A 17195-nucleotide genomic window follows, 5' to 3' on the forward strand; every position below is an offset into this window, starting at 1 on the left:
ACTCATATCAGATAAAATGGACTTTAAAATAAAGAATGTTACAAGAGACAAGGGAGGACACTACATATGATCAAGGAATCAATCCAGGAAGAAGATATAACAATCATAAATATATATGCACCCAACATAAGAGCACCTCAATACATAAGGCAACTGCTAACAGCGATAAAAGAGGAAATCGACAGTAACACAATAATAGTGGGGGACCTTAACACCTCACTTACACCAATGGACAGATCATCCAAACAGAAAATTAATAAGGAAACACAAGCTCTAAATGACCCAACAGACCAGATAGATTTAATTGATATTTATAGTACATTCAATCCAAAACCAGCAGATTACACTTTCTTCTCAAGTGCACACAGAACATTCTCCAGGATAGATCACATCTTGGGTCACTAATAAAGACTCAGTTAAATTTAAGAAAATTGAAATCATATCAAGCATCTTTTCTGACCACAATGCTATGAGATTAGAAATCAATTACAGGGAAAAAAATGAAAAAAACACAAACACATGGAAGCTAAACAATACATTACTAAATAACCAAGAGATCACTGAAGAAATCAAAGAGGAAATCAAAAATCACCTAGAGACAAATGACAATGAAAACACGATGATCCAAAACCTATGGGATGCAGCAAAAGCAGTTTGAAGAGGGAAGTATATAGATATACAAGCCTACCTCAAGAAACAAGAAAAATCTCAAATAAACAATCTAACTTTACACCTAAAGGAAATAGACAAAGAAGAACAAAAAAAACCAAAGTTGGTAGAAGGAAAGAAATCATAAACATCAGAGAGGAAAGAAATGAAATAGAAACAAAGAAAACAATAGCAAAGATCAATAACTAGAAGCTGATTCTTTGAGAAGATCAACAAAATTGATAAACCATTAGCCAGACTCATCAAGAAAAAGAGAGAGAGGACTCAAATCAATAAAACTAGAAATGAAAAAGAAGTTAGAACAGACACCACAAAAATACAAAGCATCCTAAGAGACTATTACAAGCAACTCTATGCCAATAAAATGGACAACCTGGAAGAAATGGACAAATTCTTAGAAAGGTATAACCTTCCAAGACTGAACCAGGAAGAAATAGAAAATATGAATAGACCAATCACAAGCACTGAAATTGAAACTGTGATTAAAAATCTTCCAACAAACAAAAGTCCAGCACCAGATGGCTTCACAGGTGAGTTCTATCAAACATTTAGAGAAGAGCTAACACCCATCCTTCTCAAACTCTTCCAAAAAATTGCATAGGAAGGAACACTCCCAAACTCATTCTACGAGGCCACCATCACCCTGCTACCAAAACCAGACAAAGATACTACAAAAAAAGAAAATTACAGACCAATATCATTAATGAATATAGATGCAAAAATCCTCAACAAAATACTAGCAAACATAATCCAACAAAACATGAAGAGGATCATACACCATGATCAAGTGGGATTTATCCCAGAGATGCAAGGGTTCCTCAATACATGCAAATCAATCAATGTGATACACCATATTAACAAATTGAAGAAGAAAAACCATATGATCATCTCAATAGATGCAGAAAAAGCTTTTGACAAAATTCAACACTGATTTATGATAAAAACTCTCCAGGAAGTGGGCATAGAGGGAACCTACTTCAGCATAATAAAGGCCATAAATGACAAAGCCACAGCAAACATCATTATCAATGGTGAAAAACTGAAAGCATTTCCTCTAAGATCAGGAACAAGACAAGGATGTCCACTCTCACCACTATTATTTAACACAGTTTTGGAAGTCCTAGCCCCAGCCATCAGAGAAGAAAAAGAAATGAAAGGAATACAAACGGGAAAAGAAGAGGTAAAACTGTTACTGTTTGCAGATAATAAGATACTATACATAGAGAATCCTAAAGATGCCACCAGAAAACTACTAGAGCTAATCAATGAATTTGGTAAAGTAGCAGGATACAAAATTAATGCACAGAAATCTCTTGCATTCCTATACACTAATGATGAAAAATCTGTAAGAGAAATTAAGGAAACACTCCCATTTACTATTGCAATAAAAAGAATGAAATACCTAGGAATAAACCTACATAGGGAGACAAAAGACCTGTATGCAGAAAACTGTAAGACACCGATGAAAGAAATTAAAAATGATACCAACAGATGGAGAGATATACCATGTTTTGGATTGGAAGAACCAACATTGTGAAAATGACTATACTACCCAAAGCAATCTACAGATTCAATGCAATCCCTATCAAATTACCAATGGCATTTTGTACAGAACTAGAACAAAAAAATCTTAAAATTTGTATGGAGACACAAAGGACCCCGAATAGCAAAAGCAGTCTTGAGGGAAAAAAACGGAGCTGGAGGAATCAGACTCCCTGACTTCAGACTATACTACAAAGCTACAGTAATCAAGACAATATGGTGCTGGCACAAAAACAGAAATATAGATCAATGGAACAGGATAGAAAGCCCAGAGATAAACCCACGCACCTACGGTCAACTAATCTATGACAAAGGAGGCAAGGATATACAATGGAGAAAAGGCAGTCTCTTCAATAAGTGGAGCTGGGAAAACTGGACAGCTACTTGTAAAAGAATGAAATTAGAACACTCCCTAATACCATACACAAAAATAAACTCAAAGTGGATTCGAGACCTAAATGTAAGACCGGACATTATAAAACTCTTAGAGGAAAACATAGGAAGAACACTCTTTGACATAAATCACAGCAAGATCTTTTTTGATCCACCTCCTAGAGTAATGGAAATAAAAACAAAAATAAACAATTGGGACCTAATGAAACTTCAAAGCTTTTGAACAGCAAAGGAAACCATAAACAAGACGAAAAGACAACCCTCAGAATGGGAGAAAATATTTGCTAACAAGTCAATGGAAAAAGGATTAATCTCCAAAATATATAAACAGCTCATGCAGCTCAATATTGAAAAAACAAACAACCCAATCCAAAAATGGGCAGAAGACCTAAATAGACATTTCTCCAAAGAAGACATACAGGTGGCCAAGAAGCACATGAAAAGCTGCTCAACATCACTAATTATTAGAGAAATGCAAATCAAAACTACAGTGAGGTATCACCTCACACCAATTAGAATGGGCATCATCAGAAAATCTACAAACAACAAGTTCTGGAGAGGGTGTGGAGAAAGAGAAACCTCTTGCACTGTCGGTGGGAATGTAAATTGATACAGCCATTATGCAGAACAGCTGGAGGTTCCTTAAAAAACTAAAAATAGAATTACCATATGACCCAGCAATCCCACTATTGGGCATATACCCTGAGAAAACCATAATTCAAAAAGACACATTCACCCCAATGTTCATTGCAGCACCATTGACAATAGCCAGGTCATGGAAGCAACCTAAATGCCCATCAACAGACGAATGGATAAAGGAAATGTGGTACATATATAGAATGGAATATTACTCAGCCATAGAAAGGAATGAAATTGGGTCATTTGTAGAGACGTGCATGGACCTAGAGACTGTCATACAGAGTGAAGTAAGTCAGAAAGAGAAAAACAAATATCGTATATTAATGCATTCATGTGGAACCTAGAAAATGGTACAGGTGAACCAGTTTCCAGGGCAGAAATAGGCACAGATGTAGAGAACAAACGTATGGACACCAAGGCGGGGAAATGGCAGGGGTGGTGGGGGTGGTGGTGTGATGAATTGGGAGATTGGGATTGACATGTTTACACTGATGTGTATAAAATGGATGACTAATAAGAACCTGCTGTATAAAAATAAAATTAAATTAAATTTTAAAAAATTTGTTGAATAGCCTTCAAACATTATCTTTAACTTACAAATTTTCATTTCCCTAACCACAGACATGAATTTATTTTTAATTTAATAAAATATTATGCCTTCAGTCCATATCCCAGAACTCCAAAAATGGTGTTGGAGATTGAACGTGGAGAATGAGAGAAGACCTTTAATTTTTTGATTTTCCTGCAGCTGGAGAGATGGATCACCAGTAATATACCAGAACTGGGACAAAGGAAAAGAAGAATCCATGATTAATCAGAGCCAGAGATGTGGCTTCATTTCATCCATAACAGGTTATTTTGTTCATCCACTTTTGGGTTTATAATACAAACATAATTTTCAGAAGACTTAAAGTCTCCTTGTCATTGCATTAGTTCAGTGAGAAGGTTTTGTTTGGTTATTTTGCTTTTCAACTGAGTGTGTTTAATTTTATCAGTCTTAAGTCTTAAGGATGACCATTCCTACAGTTTATTCCATGCATTCATGTTCTTGAAAATAATTTACATCCAGATAAGTCCTTCCTCTTGAACCAAAACTACCAAAAATGGGCCCACTGAAATGGGTTAAAAATTGCCTGACAAATACTATTCTCTATGAAATTTCAACATGGGCCCATTTTTTAAAATCTCTGTGTAGGATCCAGTTTATAATTGGTCAGAACTTTAACCTCTGAAATTTACTTTCATTTTCCCATTTAAGAAAAATTTTCATTGAATTCAGTGTTCTTTTTTTAACACCAGGCATTAATTGCTGCCTGCCTTAGAACACCAACTCTTTGCCAGTTGGATTTAGTACATGCACATTTAAGATGGGTTTTTAAATTCTATTCATCAATACAGTGTTATTGGGGTTGATTGTCCACTCATATCCATCCCGCTGTTCCTATCCAATAAAAGGTAATGATGTCCCTGACTCTAACAGATTCTCCCAAGTCAGGAGAGGGATAAACATGGAAAGCAATCTCTGATGTAAGGGCAGCTGCAGAGAAAGTTAAGAGAGGAAAAACCATGTTGTTAATCAGCTCGCTTTTGCCAGCAGGTGTCACAACAGCCTACAGAAAGGCTATTTGTGGTTCTGGAAGAATGGCAGCTAATCGGCATTGAAAATATCATTCCGGCCCCTCCTTCAGAATGCCAATATCTTTTTGGCTTATACCCCTCACACTAGAAAACTGAATCTGCCCTTGCAATTTACATGCATCCTTGCCCTATTCTGGAATTTGTAACTTGAATGCTAATGAAATGCATTCTATAAACCTTTACTCTGAAAATATAGCTCTTCTAATTAAAAGAACATTTTCCAAGAGACTGAGGACTTTGGGCTATATTCCTGAGGGCATGTCTCTAAATGTGCGTGTTTTGTTTAAGGGTCAGGGTTCAGAAGTGCTTCTTCCTTAGAAGTTCCTGAGTTATTTTTTCTAAATTATTATATTTTTAATAATTATAAAGTAGAAATGATCATCTATTGTTTTAGAATTTTTTTATCTTGAGGTTGAATACTTTAAGTCAAAAATATTACTCTACAAAGTATTCTTTGGCTAACCAAGTCAAATATTCTTAAAACTTTCATCAGTTTTGTAATTGCAATCGCAGTATTTGTTTAGATTTTTTTTTTCTTTTGCATTTGCAAACTTTCTACATTCTTAAATTAGAATTACTGATTTGGCACCTTGCCCAGTTAGCTCTTGTCACTAGAGAATTCTATGATTAGTAGTTAAATTTAGTTCAATTTCTAGATTTAACAAAGTCTGGTAAACCACAGCAGTCATAAAAAAAACAGTGACCAATAGAGAATGCCTACAAAGAGTCACCATTGTTTCTGGTCATTTCTAACCATTTTCTCTTCCAGGACTCTGGGCTAGTGAAGAGTGTTCAGTTTCTATGCCTAGCATCTGTAAGCGAAAAAAGTTTTGGATCATAGAGAAAGAGAAAGATACACCAAAAAAACATGGAACATGTCCCAAAGGATGGTTATATTTTGACTATAAGGTAAACTTGTTTTCAGAAAGTTGCTTTTGTTTCTCTTTTGTAGGTTTTAATTTTAGAAAGTAATCAAAAAGCAGGTGTGGCTTTGAAAAACTATGAGTTGTCCATTGGACCTGGAATTTTTTTGTCACAATTTTTTGTCACAATTAAAAGGTTTTGTCAAAAACAGCCTTGACACCACCCTTCATACGTATACTCAGTTTTTGCTACTGACATTGTCATTCATTGCGCTGTATGAGTTTCATTAGGTGGGATGTGGATGCGTGCACATGTGTGTGGGCGTGTGTGTGCGTGTGGGCATGTGTGTGCGTGTGGGCATGTGTGTGGGGGTGGGCATGTGTATCTAGGCCCTGTTCCCAAATGAGCTGTCAGCTCCAGAGGGCCCAGACTGTCTTCTTCTTTTGTGTCTTCCCTGCCTGGAGCCCTCATAGAGCTCTATCCGCCTTGTCACCTGCCTGACTAATAACGTAGCTCCGTCAGCTTTGTCTTGAGCCTCATATAGCTGGCACTTCCACGCAGAATTGGATTTTTTTTCTAAATGGCCAGTGGGGATACTGTAAACTAGATTTATTATTTCTGATACTGTCTCCAATTAAGGCTGAGACTTCCCCTCTACTCCTTATGTTTTAAAATAAAATAACTTTATAAGCCTTAGGTGGAAGTAATTAAAATGTATCTCAAATTATAAATGTTTAACTCTTTGATAATTAAAAACTCAAACTGTGTCATAATTTCATATGCTAGTATGAAATTGCTCCTCCATCATGGACAATTTTCAGTCTATGTGTTTAGTTACATGGGTAGGGCATTGCCTCCCTTGTGATCTTCCTCTCATTGTTAATTTGTGAAATGGGGCCATTTGGACTTAATACACATTTATTGAGCACCCACTACATATTTGGCACTGATATTTTTAACTGTGTTAATATTCACATAATATAGAATTTACCATCTTGACCGTTTTTAAATGTATAGTGCAGTAGTATTAAGTATAATCACACTGCTGTGCAATGACTCTGCAAACGTTTTTCATCTTGTAAAACTGAAACTCTAAACCCATTAAACAACAACCCCTCATTCTCCCTCCCCACAGCCCCTGGCAACCACTATTCTACTTTGTCTCTATTAATTTGACTATTTCGGACACTGCATGTAAGTGGAATCATACAGTACTTGTCCTTTTGTAACTGGCTTATTTCACTTAGCACAGTGTCCTCCAGGCTCACCCATGTTGTAGCATGTGTCAGAATTTTCTTCCTTTTTAAGACTGAATAATATTCCATTATATGTACATAACACATTTTGTTTTTCCATTTATCCATTGATGGACATTTGGGTTTCTTCTACCACGTAGCTAACTGTTTCTGCTGGCAATTTCATATATATATAATGAATATATATATATATAAAATGAATATATATAATGAATATATATATAAAATGAATATATATATAATGAATATATATATATAATGAATATATATATATAATGAATATATATATAATGAATATATATATTTCTTGTTTTATTGAATTTTTAAAATACACAGAATTGTTATCCCATCTTACCTATGAGAAGACTGAGTCTAATAAAATTGTGTGGTTTTTCTGAAACTTACAGCGAATAAGTGTCAGGCTGAGAATCAACCTTAAGTTTTTTGACCCTGAGTCTTGTCCCTTTCCTACAGCTGCCACTTCATATAAGAACTTAAGAATTACCAATCACCTTAGCTCTATGACACAATCAGTCCGGAGGCACTGTGAAATATTTTCTAAAATAATATAGTCATTCTCTAAAATGTTATATAGTATTGAGACACTATTTTTAATAGTTGATACCTTCAGTCTGCTTCTTATTTTCTCAAACCATAAACTCTTTCTACCAGTTGTAAACTATTTATACATTTCAATATGACAAACATAGCAAATATTCAACAGAACTTGAGTATAACTAAGGTTTTTATTAAAACCTTTGACAATTAGCTTTTTATTGTGGTAAAATATGCATAACATAAAATATGCCATTTAAACCATTTACAAGGGTACAATTCAGTGGCATTAATTACATTCACAATGTTATTCAACCATCACTTCTATTTCCAAAACTTATCGTCATCCCAGACAGAAACTCTGTAATTGGTTAAGCAATAGCTCTCTATTCCCCATCCCCTCTAGCCCACAGTAAGCTCTAATCTATTTTCCATCTCTATGAATTTGCCTATTCTAGATAATTCATATAAATGAACTCATACAATATTTTCCTTTTGTGGCTGGCTTATTTCACTTAGCATAATGTTTTCAAGGTTTACCCATGTTACAGCATGTATCAGAACTTCATTCCTTTTTATGACTGAATAATATTCCATGCCACATTTTGTTTATCCATTCATCTGTTGATGGACTTTGGTTATTTCCACTTTTTAGCTATTGTGAATAAATCGGCTATGAACATTGGCATACAAGTATCTGTTGGAGTCCCTGCTTTCACTTCTTTGGGGTATATACCTAGGAGTGGAATTGCTATATCATATGCTAATTCTATGTTTAACTTTTTGAAGAATGAGCAAACTGTTTTCCACAGTGGCTGAACCATTTTACAGTCCTGCCAACAGTGTATGCTAGCAATTTTTCCTCATCCTTGACAACACTTGTTTTTTTTGTTTTTGACAACACTTGTTACTACCTGTCTTTTTGATTACTGCCAACACTAGAGTCTAGTGTTATCTCACTAGATTTGGTTTTGATTTGCATTTCCCTAATGACTAATGATGTTGAGCATCTTCTCATGTGCTTATTGACCATTTGTATATTGTCTTTGGAAAAATGTCTATTCGACTCCTTTGCCCACTTTTTTATTTGGGTTATTTGTCTTTTTGTTATTGAGTTGTAGGAGTTCTTTATGTAAAACCCTTATCAGATATATATTTTGTAGGTATTTTCTCTCATTCTTTAGGTTGTCTTTTTACTTTATTGATAATGTCCTTTGATGCACAAAAGTTTTTAATTTTAATGAAGTTCAATTTCTCTAATTTTTCTTCTGTTGCTCATGCTTTTGGTGTCATATCTAAGAACATGTTGCTAAATCCAAGTTCACAAATATTTACCTCATGTTTTCTTCTAAGAGCTTTATGGTTTTAGCTCTTATATTTAGGTTTTGGTCCATTTTTAGTTAATTCTTGTACCTGATAGCTTTTCACAACTATTAAAACAAGTGCATCCCATGTATAAAAAAGAATATTTTAAGGAAATTCATGACAAGTCATGCCCTTGGCATTAGAGAAATAATTCTTAGAAACTTACAATGGTTGTTTTTGGTTTACCCTTGGCCATTGTCCTTTCCTTAAATTTTCTTATCTACACAGCTTAGCTATATTCCATGTTTCCTCCTGTGTAAACATGGGCAGTATGTACACATATGGGCATGGTAATAGTGATGGTGCAGCAGACCCAGGGCAAAAGAGCAAGTGAATGCTTCCTTTGAAAGAATAAGAAGGGGCATGAGTAAAGCATAGACACACACATAAGAGGAGAAGGGCTTTCTGAGGCTAACTATGGAGCAGGATTAAAACACCCTCATGTAGCTCAGAGGGTATTTTTAATTTTTATTGATAACTAGTAGCTAGATTAATGGTTCACAGCCCTGATCAAATATTTAGAATCACCAGGTGGGCTTTCTAAAAATATCAAGGTGCAAGTGACATCCTAAAGATTCTGATTTAGTTGATCTGCATGGGATCCAGGCATCAGTATTTTTTAAGAGCTCCCTTGGTTATTCTAATGTGCAGCCAATAATTGCCCAGCAATGCAACAGTTACACAACTTAGTCTTCTAATCATTCAGAGGATTTGATTACTAAGGATAGGGTCACAGCAGGCTTCATGAGAGGGTGACCTTTTACAGAGTGAGATTTCAGGGTCCCCAAGTGTGTCTCCCCACCCACAGTGCTCTCCCCTGCATATTAATGGCTAAAATCCCACCATTGGAGTCTCATTCCTTTGCCTTAACGCTTTCCATTTCGTTTTTTAAGGGAAATATTTCTGAGATGGCCTCATCTGTCACCTACACTTTGGGATAAGTGGGTTTATCAGATCATTAGAAAAGGTGGGAATAGGAGGGTTAATAGTTGAGAGGAGTGGAAAGCCCAGTGGGCATAGTTCTGACTAACAAAAAAAAAGCTACAGAAGGAGAACTGGGAGAGAGCAACGACAGACGTTACTCACTTCAGAATTATGAATGAGCGTCACTGTATTATGTTCCACTAAACTCTGCTTCTTGTTTGTCAACTTCCTAGGACAAATTTTCATTGGTTATTTCTAAGAAAAAAATCCCACTTGGTTGACTCTTCACCTTTAAGAGTTTCAAAACTGAGATACCAGAAGTTAAGTGTCTTTTCTCACTTCTCATAAATTATTTTCCCCATGTTTGATGATGTAAAAGAGGTTTGACCAGGGATTGCCCCAGGAAGAGTGAGTCATCTAAGCTACTTGTCACAGCAGAGTTGTATGTAAGAGGAAGAAATTCTCTGTGTATATTAGATTAACTCTTGTGCTTCTACTTATACATTTTTATTCGGGGACCTGGATTTAGTGCTGCTGGCTGCTTTGCACCATCTAATTTTGGATTAGCCAATATTTGGTTTCATGCACGACACAGTTTTTCCTTAAAAAAAAAAAAACACTCTCTCCTCTTTTAAATTATTGAAATTCTTAGCACTTTATTCATTCATTGATTTAACTATGCTGGATATTGGCAACTCAATGGTGAGGAAAACAAATATAATCCCTTCTCTTTGAGAGCTTACAGACTAGAGGGGGAGAAAACATTAGCAAATCAATCAGGAAAATAACTCTAATTTACAACTGTGACACAAGCGATGGAGAGTTACACAGTTCCATAAAAGTATATAACAGGAGGACCTGACTGAGGTGGTCAGAAGGACAGGAAACATTAAAAGTAGGGGAAACTACATGTACTAAGCACCTGTGGTGAGAAGGAATGTGACATATTGAAGAAAGTAAAAGAAGCATAGAGAACTAGAATGTAGAAAGTGAGACAAAAGAAGTAGGCAAGGGCGATTATTGTGTTAAGAGTTTCTGGTTTTTATCCTAAGAGCAATAGGAAACCCTGAAGGGTTTTAACTAAAGAGGGATATGATCATCAGGGTTGAGTTTTGAAAAGAATCATTCAGGCTGCAGTACCAAAGATAGACTGGAGGAAGGCGAGGTTGAGGAAAGTAAGAGCAGTGAGAAAGATATTGCAATAGTCCAAGCAAGAGATAAGTCCTTTGGGCTAAGATGATGGTGGCAGAGACTGTGGGGTGGTGGGAATAGGGAGAGTGGTGAAGGTCTCAGAAATGAGATGTCCAAATGGTAGGACCGAAGGGGTGATGAAGGTGACTGAAGGGTGAGAAGATGCTCAGGTTTCAGATTTAGGTAAATGCATGACTGACTATGCCATTCAATGTCAGTAAGAACACTGAAAAAGGACCAAATTTGGGAGGAAGATCATGAATTCCATTTTCAAGTATTGAACTGGAAATGACTTTGAGACAAAAGAGTTTTATATTCAAAACTCCTTTGGAATACAGTAAGGTATCCTTAATTCACAGTAATATCAGAGATGCATTAAACTTGATCACATTTTGCAAATCAGTAAGTAAATAAACAATTTCAAATTGAGGGTGTTGTACTCCATCTTGCTACTTTGCTTTAATTATTGACACAATTTCAAAGTGTGTTAGTAAACATGTTATATTTTTAGAAACAATGAAGTTGTGGCAATGGGGGTCTACACTCCCATACTCAAGCTGGTAAATCCTGGCTGAGGCAAACAGGGTGGGGGGTGGGGGCTGGGTGGGAAGCAGGGGGTATGTGTGTGTGTTTTCTGGAGAGATTTATTGAGCTAAATGAAACAGTGAGGTTCATTGGTATTTATGAATGGTTCATTAGTGCAACTATCTGAACACAAGGTGAATTCGCATTAAATGATAAGACTTCCTAATAATTAGTATGCGCCACTCTTTGGAATTTGTAATTAGAGGAAAGAGGCAGAATGAAAGGAAATTGATAAAAGGGTAGTTGTTATAAAATTAAAACCCTTTAAAGCCAATTCCATTTCTTTGTGAAGCAAATAAGGTAAAGGGGATCAGAAGAAGAGAAAATGTGCTTCCTCTCTTAGTTGGCAACTCAAATTCAGGCTAGATCAGAGTTTCTGGTTTTTATCCTAAGAACAGTGGAAAATCCCTGAAGGGTGACATGTTCAGAATTGGTTTCTGAAAAGAATTACCTGAGCAGTACTGACATCAGGGGCTGGATAATTCCTTGTTGTGAGGGACTGACCGGTGCATTATAGAATGTTTAGCAGCATCTCTGGTCTCAACTCGCTAGCTGCCAATAGCAGTCACCACCCCCTCCCACCTTGAACTGTGACAACCAAAATGTCTCTAGACATTATGAAGATATCACCTGAGGAGCAAAATGGCCTTGTTTGAGAACCACTGGACTAAATCTAGAATCCTGAGAATGTCATTTGACAATCATTTCAGGGTCTATTGGCTTTTACTTTGTTGCCTAAATATTTACTGAGGACCTTGTTTGTTTTGCTGTTCAGAGAGGAGCAACACTTAGTCCCTCTGCTTTGTAAGGCGTCTATGACGGTAGGGAAGGGATGGGGGACTGATAAACTTAGAAATTAAAGAAGGATGCAGAAGGATGCGCTCTCACGTGGCATGGAGGTTGCCACATTAGCCTAGAATAATCTTGTAGCTGGGATTTTCTCAGTGGCAGACCTCAAGATCACACCTATCAATGACCAGGGTTGGCTATGTTCATTAATGAGAGAATAATCCACATGGAATATTTTTGGCATAAAGTCTCTCCTGACTTCTCTGGAACTTTGCCTGATCTGTTGCAGCCTTTCTCTTCTATCTTTCCCTCTCCCCTGACTCCATATAGCCCAACCAACATGATTAAATTTCACTGAGCTTGGTGAGGGGGTGATTTTCTTCAACTTGCCTGATCTGCCTAGCAGTTACCATTCCATATTTCACATCCCATAATAAGTAACCCCTGCCACGCCATAGACATGATTCTCTCTCGAGTGAAAATCAACTCTCACTGCCAACCCCACAGCCTTCTTTCTGAGTTCCTTTTGACCTTGTTGGCATCCCTCCCCTTTGTTTCTCCTTCCTAGGTTTCCTTGGTCCTCCCTTGCTTTTCTTCCCACGGGGCTCATTTTTTTCTTTTCGGCCTCTTCCTCATTGACTTTTGGACCACATGGCTGACTCCAAGTATTTAGTGAATTTAAATACCTGATATGGTTTGATTCCTCAATATTCCTCTCTCACTTAAAGTGAGGAAGCGTATTTGTAAATAAAATGGAACAAATCTATTAACTAACACCAAAAGAAATATTTTCAAGATTAAATCCTCCACTGTAAACTCTGCAGTCAGGCTGGCTCCTTTTTAAAAGGAATGCTATTTTTCCTCAAGCTGAAGACATCGTTCTGACATCCTGCATCCTCTGTTCCCACCCGATGCAAATGTACAAAAGGCACTGACTCACCCTGAAAGCTGGTCCTCTTTGTTTTTCTTTCACACCTCTGGAGCAGCTGGGGGGGAAAAAAAAAAAAGAGTCATTTCTGTGCAAGAAAATTATAAAAAATTTTCAAAGCTGGTCCTCAGTATCTTTAGGAAACTTTTAATTCATTTAGGAAAATATGGAAATGAATGCTTTTTTGGACATTTTTATAGTGCCTTTTGATGAAAATCCCCAAGGACCCAAGCGATTGGAAGAACTGGACATCTGCTCAAGATTTTTGTGTTGAAGAAGGGGGGACACTTGTCGCCATTGAAAATGAGGTGGAACAAGGTAGAGTACTCAATGTTCAATCAGGCAAAAATCACCATTTTTATTCAAGCGTCTGTTAAAATAGTCCTCCAAAATACTAACATTTCCAAATCAACATTTTAAGTGTTATATTGCTGGTGACACGTAAGTTTTCAGTCTGACCTATAAGGTTTATATCATGACATCTGTAAAAGTTAGTACACTCCATTGTTTACAAACTGCTGATTTTGGGGAGCCTTTTGTCTCACCAGGCGTGGTGGAAAGAATAAGGATATATTTATGATCGGCATTTCAAAATGGCTAAAATAATCTGAGGTATAGTCGATTATAATTGCATGGTATAATTTTTTAGATCCCTTTAGACTTACCTACACACTTTCATTTGCTATTTAGGCAATAATCGTATACTTTAGTTAAGTATAATGGATAAACCCTCTTTTGTTTAGAAAGGCATTGAATGAACACTGGAAATTGTTTTACTAATGATATGATGAAATCCCAGGCTTAGCCAGCTAATTGCTGTCAATTTAAACTGAACAAAAGTGACAGAGACGGCATCATCTTAATAAGGACAAAGTAACAAATTCCTACAGTTGATTCGTAATTAAGTTTTGCTATCATTTAAATAAAATCATAGCTATAAACAGAATTTGATGATTACCCAAATGGTTTATATGGTATTAAATTTGATAATGTATTCTTATTTTTCAGCTTTCATTACTATGAATCTTTTTGGCCACACCACTAATGTGTGGATAGGGTTACAAAATGATGATTACGAAAAATGGCTAAATGGAAGGCCCGTGTCATATTCTAATTGGTCCCCATTTGATATAGTAAATGTAAGTTTTAAGATTTATTTTTTAGAAATCATTTTAGCAAGAGATCCTATTTGAGACTTGTTTACTGAAGTTTTTCTTTTTTTACTTCCTATATTTCGTAGGCATAAATTTTTATTAGTTGGTTGTTAATATATTAATTTTTAATAATGTAATTTCATATAATTGTCATGTGTTCCATGAATATAATTTCTTTACTCATCACAATAATTATTTATTTTGTGGGTTATGAACTGATTTGTGAACAGGTTTATTAAATGCAAATAAAGGAATAACAGTGTTTGAATTTTTAAAATTATGTCCTTAATAAAAATATCAACGTTATAATAACGTTATATGTTACCATTTTTAAAAAAAACATGTATTCTTTTGAAGATTCCAAGTCATAACACCACCGAAGTTCAAAAACGCATTCCTCTCTGTGCCTTGCTGTCAAATAATCCTAATTTTCACTTCACTGGAAAATGGTATTTTGAAGACTGTAGAGAAGAAGGCTATGGGTTTGTTTGTGAAAAAATGCAGGGTAAGAAATATTTGTTTTTTTATTCCTTTCATTTCCATGGCCCACTCTTCTCTTCCACATTTGTTTTACACACTGTATAAATGATAGTTTCATAGCTAAGTGCCAGCACTTATTTTTTAAGCTTTACATATATATGGTCACTTAATCTCCACTACCTCAGGGTTGTGCCCCCTAGTGGGGTTCTAAGGACTCCAGAGACCACTTGAGTGACGACCAAGTTTATGCATCCATCTTGGTCATATTAAAAGGCTTTACTGCTTGTTCTAGGATTATGTGTCTGTTCAGATATTTTAAAAAAGACACTGAAAATATGTTGGAAGAGAGTCAAGGAAATAAACCAACTCAATACTTACTCCTTTCTTGGAACCCTAAAATGGTCTCTGTGGCTAAATATGGCAAACAGCACGTTTCTAGATATCAGAACCCCCAACGACTTCTGGTATGAAATACCAAAGCTATAGTATTACAGGTAGCCAGTGGGGGCATGAACAATGTGAATGCACTGTAAGTGACCTTGAGTAACAAAAATAAAAACAACAACAACAACAGCTCACATCTCATGCCTTTACTGAGTCACAGGCTTCCCTAGAAGGCCATAATTTGTGTCTGGAGCTGTGTGGAATTCCAGGCAGCCTAGGCTACCTATGCTTACTTGGAATATGAATTATACCTCTCAGTGTTGCATACATGTGAACTCTTTGATGATACTAAGTATCAACCCATCCTCAGAAAAGCCGTTCCAGAGAAATCCTCTTTCCTAGTTCACAGTTATCACTTTAGCATGGTAGTGGTCAGGAACTGAAAGATACCAGATCAGCTATAGCAAGAGTATTATAAGAAGAGCAGAGTCTCGTCAGAAAAGAAATAACATCAATACGTCACTACTTGTACACTTATGATGCGCCTGGCACTGTGCCTTGCTTTTTATAAGTATTGTGTCATAAAGTCCTCCCGACACTTCTATGAAGTAGGTAAAAGTCTCCGCATTTTACAGATGAGGAACTTGAGGCTTAGGAAAAATAAGTAACATACTCAAGTTCTCTCAAATACAATGATTCTATTCTAGGACCTTGATGTTGATCTCTTCTTGAAATGTACTCTCTGACCACTTTCTCTCTTTGATATTTTTGGGACTAACAATGTTTATGTTCTTTTGGAGATAGTATAGAGCAGTGGTGGTGGAGTTCAAATCCCACCTGGGTTCCTATTCCACCTCTATAAATAAACTGTCAGTCAAGTTTCTTATCTTCTCTGAACCTTGATTTCTGCATCTGTAAAATGGAATAATAACTATCTCACAGACTCTACATATATACAATGCTTAGCAAGTTCCTAGCATGTGTTTAACAAACAGTTGTTGCTTTTGTTATTATTGTTTCTATTATATTGTTATTCAACTACACAAGTTCTTGTAGTCTACAGTGAATATCCAAATTCTGACTCCTCTTCTTTGTGTGCCATGTGAGTATGTGTTTACATTGGGTTTCGAACCTAAAGTCTTTGATCTGCCTGAAAGAATAAAGATATCTGAATAAAAAGAGAGACAAGGGCAAAGTCAAGACCCCCAATTTTGAACTTGGTTTCCAGTGGATCTTTCTCAGGGCAGCAGATGGCAAAATCATAGTGCTCAAAATCACTTATGTTTTGAAACTTGATGAAATCAATAACATAGGGAGAAACTCATATATGTGAAAATACAGGGGCATGTCTTAGTGGGGAAAACCAGTTAAATTGGTATTTGGGTCACACATACAAAGAATTTCAGTTACTTTAATTTTAATAATTGTTATCATTTTTAAATGGCTACTTTGGTATTATGTTGGTTTTGTATAAATAACATTTAGTCTTGGTACATCAGCTGGCAAACAGACTTCTACAAAGAAAAACAGATGATGAAAGTGTGGTCCATCAAAATTTAATTGGTGAATAGATTAATTTTACTTTGGTTTTACAATATGTACTACTGCTATACTGAGGTAACAGTTTCAGGAAAAGTCAAAGCCTCACCCTGCCATTTTTATTTGGGAGAGTGTGACAAGAAGAGGAGAGGAGAGCAAGAAGCAGCATTTATTGAGTGCCTGCTGTGTTCCACATCCTACAGTAGGTGCTCTATGTACATATCTCCTTGAATTTTACCCACACGCCTCTAACGAAGGCTTTAGTAATCTCTTACAGAGCAGAAATTTAAAGTTTAGAGA

At 36.1% G+C, this 17195-nt stretch overlaps 1 protein-coding gene and 1 long non-coding RNA gene across 4 annotated transcripts in view; one reads left to right on the forward strand and one right to left on the reverse strand.

Moving 5' to 3' along the window:
* LOC113632765 (uncharacterized) overlaps positions 1–13495 on the reverse strand; it is a 71941-nt gene extending 58446 nt beyond the window's left edge. The window contains exon 1 of the long non-coding RNA XR_003437942.1: positions 13351–13495. This is a non-coding gene — a long non-coding RNA (uncharacterized LOC113632765). The remainder of the gene's footprint in view (positions 1–13350) is intronic.
* The window catches only part of PLA2R1 (phospholipase A2 receptor 1), a 115816-nt gene that overhangs the window by 84287 nt on the left and 14334 nt on the right, over positions 1–17195 (forward strand). For all 3 annotated transcript variants that reach the window (XM_027130295.1, XM_027130282.1, XM_027130286.1), the window contains 5 exons: positions 3992–4095; positions 5651–5790; positions 13539–13656; positions 14347–14477; positions 14850–14997. In XM_027130295.1, coding sequence (XP_026986096.1) covers positions 3992–4095; positions 5651–5790; positions 13539–13656; positions 14347–14477; positions 14850–14997 — 641 coding nt within the window. The remainder of the gene's footprint in view (positions 1–3991; positions 4096–5650; positions 5791–13538; positions 13657–14346; positions 14478–14849; positions 14998–17195) is intronic.

This window comes from Aethalodelphis obliquidens, unplaced genomic scaffold, assembly GCF_003676395.1.
Source record: "Aethalodelphis obliquidens isolate GAN/ISIS:26980383/991018 unplaced genomic scaffold, ASM367639v1 scaffold2, whole genome shotgun sequence".
Taxonomy (NCBI): Eukaryota; Metazoa; Chordata; class Mammalia; order Artiodactyla; family Delphinidae; genus Aethalodelphis; species Aethalodelphis obliquidens.